The sequence below is a fragment of the Mus caroli genome, chromosome 6 (genome assembly GCF_900094665.2).
Source record: "Mus caroli chromosome 6, CAROLI_EIJ_v1.1, whole genome shotgun sequence".
Lineage (NCBI taxonomy): Eukaryota > Metazoa > Chordata > Mammalia > Rodentia > Muridae > Mus > Mus caroli.
Genome location: NC_034575.1, coordinates 87,531,591 through 87,538,220, shown reverse-complemented (window position 1 = coordinate 87,538,220; position 6,630 = coordinate 87,531,591). Strand labels below are relative to the sequence as shown.

The 6,630-nt window shown below is 48.8% G+C and overlaps 1 protein-coding gene across 1 annotated transcript in view; it reads left to right on the top strand.

Annotated features, from left to right (window-relative positions):
• Xpc (XPC complex subunit, DNA damage recognition and repair factor) overlaps positions 1 to 6,630 on the top strand; it is a 21,094-nt gene that overhangs the window by 7,960 nt on the left and 6,504 nt on the right. The window contains exons 7-9 of the mRNA XM_029478235.1: positions 1,714 to 1,803; positions 2,592 to 3,464; positions 4,714 to 4,933. Coding sequence (XP_029334095.1) covers positions 1,714 to 1,803; positions 2,592 to 3,464; positions 4,714 to 4,933 — 1,183 coding nt within the window. The remainder of the gene's footprint in view (positions 1 to 1,713; positions 1,804 to 2,591; positions 3,465 to 4,713; positions 4,934 to 6,630) is intronic.

The following is a 6,630-nucleotide window of genomic DNA, read 5'->3' as shown; positions in this document are numbered from 1 at the left end:
TCCAGTTACCTGGGATCACTCTTTATCTTACTGGCTCTTCCAAGAGGCTTGAGTCCCTTCTCCAGTTCTGCCCTCTGCCGCACACAGTTTATCTTTGGGGCTGTGACTGGCTCCACCTCACCTCTCCTGCTGTTCTTGATGGTTATCCCATGGTACTGGCATCTCTTCAGTGTTGGGGCTCTCTACCTCAACTGGGCTGCACTTTCACCAATAGCCTCTCAAAGGCTCTCTTTGTGGTGCCCAGCCTCAAGGTCTTTGCATGACTTCTTCAGTCCTGGCCCTTTAAAATGTGACGGAGGCTGCACTTTCACCAATGCCTCTCCTGGCCTCTCATAGTGCCAAGACTCAGCTGCTCTCTGTGGCCCCTGCATGCCTTCAAAACCAGTACCAATTGNGTGACTTTTCATTACCAAGTTCGGCTGCCGGTGTGAGGTACAACCTTGACCATCTCTGAAAGACACACAGCTTGTGTGTACTCACCCTGAGGAAACATGTCTAGATTTTTCCTTGGTGATGCTGGTCTCTTCTCAATCATTGCCAATTTCTTACCTTCTGATAACCAGCACCNTTGTCTCAGCAAAGCAAATGTTTCACGTTAGTAGCTCTGCTATCTTGATAATCACAGCTGATTCTTCAGCCCCAGCTAACCAGAACCACAGGATCTTAATTCAAAATAACGAATAGCCCTGATAGAGTCTTTAAACTTCCCTCTAAAATCTCACCAGTCAGGCCTCTGTCTTTTGTATCACCCTCAATATTGTCATCTTCCAAGCTCCTACAGAGGAGCTCAGTAAGCACTGAACACTCGTGGCTTTTCCTGCACAGAGTTGTAAAGCCCTTCCTCCGCTGTGCCCGCCCTGCCTCTGCCTGTCCAGGGCACCACGCTGCACTCAATTGTCGAGTCCCTTTGTTTCCTTCAGATTGTTGCATTTTGGTGATCAGTACAGTTCTGCAGGGAGCTGCCAGGGGTCAGAGCCAGGGACTTGAGTGTGGTAAGCGTGCTCTACCACTGAGCTGCTTCCTTCAGCCCCTTTTTCAGACAGGGTCTTTTACATATGTATCTCAAGATGGTCCAAAATCATCACTTCTGCTTCAACCTCCTGGGTGCTGGGATTGGGGGGTATGTACCAGTACCACGTGACTGCTGTTTTATATGATGCGTTTGTTTGTTTGTTTGTTTGCTTTATTTAACTTTTTATTGATTCTTTGTGAATTTCACAACATGTATCCCAGTCCCACTTGTCTCCCCATCCCTTTTTACCTGCCCTCCACCTTTGCAACCTCCCCTGCAAAANAAAAAAGAAAAACATCTTGTCATGGAAGCTATAGTGTGTCCCAGTGTGCCCCACAGTATTCTCTTATCCACACTTCTTGTACATTTTAATTGCAGTCAGTCATTCATTGGTCATTTTATGTTCTTTTAATTGCACACATGACACTTGCCTACAGGGCAATGAGAAGGTATATAAGCAGGAAGAGACTGTGTGACTGGTGCTGTCAAGTGTGCCAGTAGTTTGTATTACATTACATTACATTATGTGTAGTCCTTCTTAGGATCCTGTCCTGNGAGCTGAGTCTCTGCANCATCACTTACAACAGTCTCCCGAGGGCTGGTGTCCTGTCCTGGGGTGGTTTTCATGCTCNCCCATCCCATTGGATTAGCTTCCTCACACTGTTCAGTTAAATATGTTTTCTCTTATCACCGTATTATAGATATTTCTTCTGATTCTTCGGGCTCTGCAGCTGCTCACCCGGCTGGTCTTGTCTCTGCAGCCCATTCCACTGAAGTCAACTGTGTCGAAGGTGAGGTCCTTGGGGCATCTAGAGGGACGGAATTGCCACTAGAGAAGAGTGAGGAAATCTATTTTTTTTTTATTATATTTACCTTACATTTGAGTGTGTACCGTGACCCTTGTGGAGATCAAAANCAGAAAGGTAGCTCTTGTCTTCCACAGTGTGAGTTCCAGGGATTGACNTCCCATTGTCAGGCTTGGCAGCAGGTGCCTTTACCCACTGAACTATCTTGCCAGCCGAACAGGGTCATATTTTTAAGAGTAGATATTCATGCAGCCTGAGCCCCTTTGTGCCTGCTTGCACAATCCTCTGTATTAGANGAGATGGACACACAGGTAGGTGTCTAGCACCCTGAGCTCAGTGTTCACAGAGCCATCTGAGCGAGTGCTGGCTCCCAGCTATTGTTTCTAGCCTGTGAACCAGGTAGACGGTCAGCTATCCTCATGACCACCATGGAGGACTGATGGGTTTGCATATGTGAGGAAGGAGCTCAGTGCGCCTCACTGGGGCGTCATCATCCCATGCCTGGCAATAATGGAGGTTGATGATTATAGTTTAGCCACAGCTGTCCTCACAGAACAAAGAAGACAAGAGAACAGCAAAATTAATATATCTCTCCCTCCCTCTTCTCCACTCTGTTTTTTGAGAGACAGTCTCATGTAGCCAGGATTCTTGCCTCAGACTCTCTGTAGTTCAGAATGACCTTNAACTCCTGATCAGCCTGCCTCTTCCTCCCAAGTAGAATTACAGCCATATAGTACCGTACTCAGGTGTGCCAACATTTCTTACTGTTTCAGGGGAGGAAGNCTTCCAAGGAGACATCTGTAGAGGGTCCTGGAGGTTCTTCAGAACTCTCTAGCAACAGTCCAGAAAGCCACAACAAACCCACGACCAGCAGGAGAATCAAACAAGAAGAAACCTTGTCTGAGGGCAGAGGCAAGGCAACCGCCAGGGGGAAGAGAGGCACGGGCACTGCGGGTAGCAGGCAGCGGAGGAAGCCTTCCTGCAGTGAGGGAGAGGAGGCCGAGCAGGAAGTCCAGGGCCGTCCACATGCCCGGAAGCGGCGTGTGACNGCCAAGGTGTCATACAAAGAGGAGAGTGAGAGCGATGGGGCAGGCAGCGGCTCTGACTTTGAACTGTCCAGTGGGGAGGGCCAACGTTCCTCTGATGAGGATTGTGAGCCTGGCCCTCGCAAGCAGAAGAGGGCCTCAGCTCCTCAGAGGACAAAGGCTGGGTCTAAGAGTGCTTCCAAGACCCAACGCGGAAGCCAGTGTGAGCCATCAAGCTTTCCAGAGGCATCTTCAAGCTCTTCAGGCTGTAAGAGAGGCAAGAAGGTTTCCAGTGGTGCTGAAGAGATGGCAGATAGGAAACCTGCTGGTGTAGACCAGTGGCTGGAGGTGTACTGTGAGCCACAGGCAAAGTGGGTGTGTGTGGACTGTGTGCACGGTGTGGTGGGCCAGCCTGTGGCCTGTTACAAATATGCCACCAAACCCATGACCTATGTTGTAGGCATTGACAGTGATGGCTGGGTCCGAGATGTCACTCAGAGGTATGACCCAGCCTGGATGACCACAACCCGCAAGTGCCGGGTTGACGCTGAGTGGTGGGCTGAGACCTTGAGACCCTATCGAAGCCTACTTACGGAGAGGGAGAAGAAGGAAGACCAGGAGGTAAGACACTGGCTGCACAGACTCAATGTTGGGCAGGAATCAGACTATCCTTTTCTGCTCATGACTATGCCCAGCAGTATGTAGAGATTTTAGTGTGGCTTAACTCTGTATTTCTGAATATATTTATATAAGCCATAGGAAGACATACTTTTCTATTTATTTGATTGCGTTTAATTATCACACAAACATTTGGCTTACACATCCCCATCACAGTCCATCCTTGAGGGCAGGAACTCAAGCAGGAGCAGAGACAGGAACATGGAGGAAAGATGCTTACGGACTTGGTCTCCACGTTCACACTCAGCTACCTTTATACCTTCTGGGATCACCTGCTAAGGGGTGGCATTGCCTACAGTGGGCTGGGCCTCCTACATCAATCAACAATCAAGAAAGTGAGCCGGGCATGGTGGCACACGCCTTTAATCCCAGCNCTTGGGAGGCAGAGGCAGGTGGATCTCTGAGTTCAAGGCCAGTCTGGTCTACAAAGTGAGTTCCAGGACAGCCAGAGCTACACAGAGAAACCCTGCCTCAAAAAAAACAAAAAAAAGAAGAAAAAAATCAAGAAAATGCCCCACAGACATGTCCATAGGCCAGTCTGATGGAGGCAGTTCCTCAGTTGAGATCTNCCTTCCTAGATATGTCTAGGTTTGTGTCAAGTTGGAAAAAACAACATAAAGCAACAACAACAACAAAATCCAACCAACACAATGGTGCCAGTCTGTAGGAGCCTCTTGGTGTTTCAGAGGGATGCCAAGAGAAAATTAAGTCAGCTTGGGAAACAGGATTTGCCTCATAGCAGTGGGATTTACTACTGATAACTGATAACCCAAAGTTCTTACTGAAGTACAAGACTTGTATGAATTTCAGAAAAGCTGTAGGGTGGTTGCTTAAGCCAGTCAAGCCTGCTTTTACTATAAGATGGCAATGTCATTGAGGTTAGGCCTTACAGTAGAAAAATTGGTATTCTCTCCCATGAAGATCTTGAGTAGAGTGGGCTTGGTCTGTTAATTGTTAAGGCTTAGGATGTTGGAGATTGGAGGCAGGTGCCTTTCTGATGTAGGTGCACATTACAGTTACTAGTACTTCCTGGCTTTCCTCGGTGCACCTCATGGCCACAGTGACTGGCAGTGTCACCAAGTTGCTGATTGGTCTGGGCTCCACTGTCGTCAGAGCAGGTTCATATCTAGCGGTCCATTCATAACCCCTTCCTTGTCAGAAGCATGCTTACCACTGTGTTTGGCCTTTGCAGTTTCAGGCAAAGCACCTGGATCAGCCTTTGCCCACCTCCATCAGCACATACAAGAACCACCCTCTGTATGCCCTGAAGCGCCACCTCTTGAAATTCCAGGCTATCTACCCTGAGACAGCTGCGGTGCTTGGATATTGTCGTGGAGAAGCAGTCTATTCCAGGTGCATGAAGCATCCTCCTTGTCTTCCTGGTGGTCTGGTGCCTTACAGTAGAACAATTGGTATTCTCTCCCATGAAGATCTTCAGTAGAGTGGGCTCAGTCTGCTAAGGCTTAGGATGTGGAAGGATTGGAGACAGGTGGCTTCCATGCTGGTGCACTTCACCATAGGCTTGGCGGTTAACAGTATCCTTGGGGGCAAGCTGTGGTATGTGTATACTGTGAAGAAGAGATGAGAGCGCACAGTCAAACATGTACTAAAAGACCAAGAGCAAAAAGCTGTGGGGAAAATGATGTAAATGCAGGACAGTTAAAATACAAGGTTGTAGAAGTGTTCCTCAAATCTAATGCACACCAAAGCAGAGAANGGGAGTCAGGACCCACTCACAGGTGTGCCATGCCCTGCCATAATAAACAAGTTGTGAAGTGGAGACTGGTGGTNGACACACAACAATAANTGTGTCTGTGTACTTCAGGCAAAAGAAGTCACCAAAAAATGTGCTGTAAATAAAAGCCAAATACACAGTATTTACAAAGTTAAAACTGAAGAAAGATGAATAGGATTTAGAGCTGAGGAGAGAAGACATAGAAGCAGAGATTTTGAGCAGTAGTAGTAGAAAGCCAATGAAGGGATTTTGAAAGATATTGANGTGTAAGGACCAAAGCATAGGGCTGCTTTAAATAAGTGGAAAGCACAGAAGAGAAAGTAGGGNCCCAGCCTGAGGGTGAGTCCTCTGTTAGGGAGCAGGTCCTGCCTCCAGCCGTGTTGGGGAGTCACACCAGACCTTTACTCTTACCTCTGAGTCATCCTGCCAGCCTCTCCTTCCTTAAAACTGTGCTGCCTGCCTGAGAGGCCGCAGTTTGTTTACTCGGGTAGTGCATGCTCCAGCCCCGCCTTCTGGCTGTTGGGAGCGATGTTGCCTTGTGTGTTAGTTGAGTCGATGCTTGGCATACTACAGAAATTTGGGGGGCTTGGGGAGGGCGTGGCTGAGCTGTTTCCTCAGTGGCCACACCATTCACCTTCCCTTCAGCAGCACACAATGGTACTAGTCCCTCCATGTCCTCACAGAAGATGCTGGCNGTGGCCATTCAGAAGAGAGTGAAGTTGGCATTCGTTCTGAGTGCCNTGTGCACTTCCTGACTGTTTCTTAGGAGTTGCCTACCCATCAGCCTCTCTGCCTGCTGCCTTGCCTGCTCCTGTCTGAAGTCCTTTGACATTCAAAGATGATCTGGCTCCAATGGGAGTGCAGGGTGGAGCCTCTGTCCTCANAGAGCAGTGCTACCTGTGAGATAGAGGGGATGAGCTGCTGGGGCTCAGAAGGTGTAAGGGGACTGGTGTGGCCTACTGGGATTCTGTTGAGGCCCCAGGCCGTGCTATGGAAGCTGTACTGGGCTGTAGGTTTGAGAAACAGCTGTAGAGAGCAAAGAATGAAGCACAGGCTGTGGAGCAGGTTCCTGATGTCATAAACTGATGCCCCTGCTTGTGCCTACCCTCAAACAGGTTAGGGGTGCGAGCTGAAGAGGGGCTGGGCATGTCTGCTGAAGAGGGCCTGGCCAGGGAGTGTTGAGCTTTACTGAAAGAATTGTAGGCTTGTGATATAGCTCTGAGCTCAGAGACAGTGAAACAAGAGCAGCTCTGCCCCTCATTACAGGCCTGAAGCATTTGTTGCTGGTGTATAAATGGGTGAGGGTCACATGGGCACAGGGAGTCCAAAGGTGAGGCCATCTGCACTGTGGTACAGGAAGGGTAAGGAGCAGAG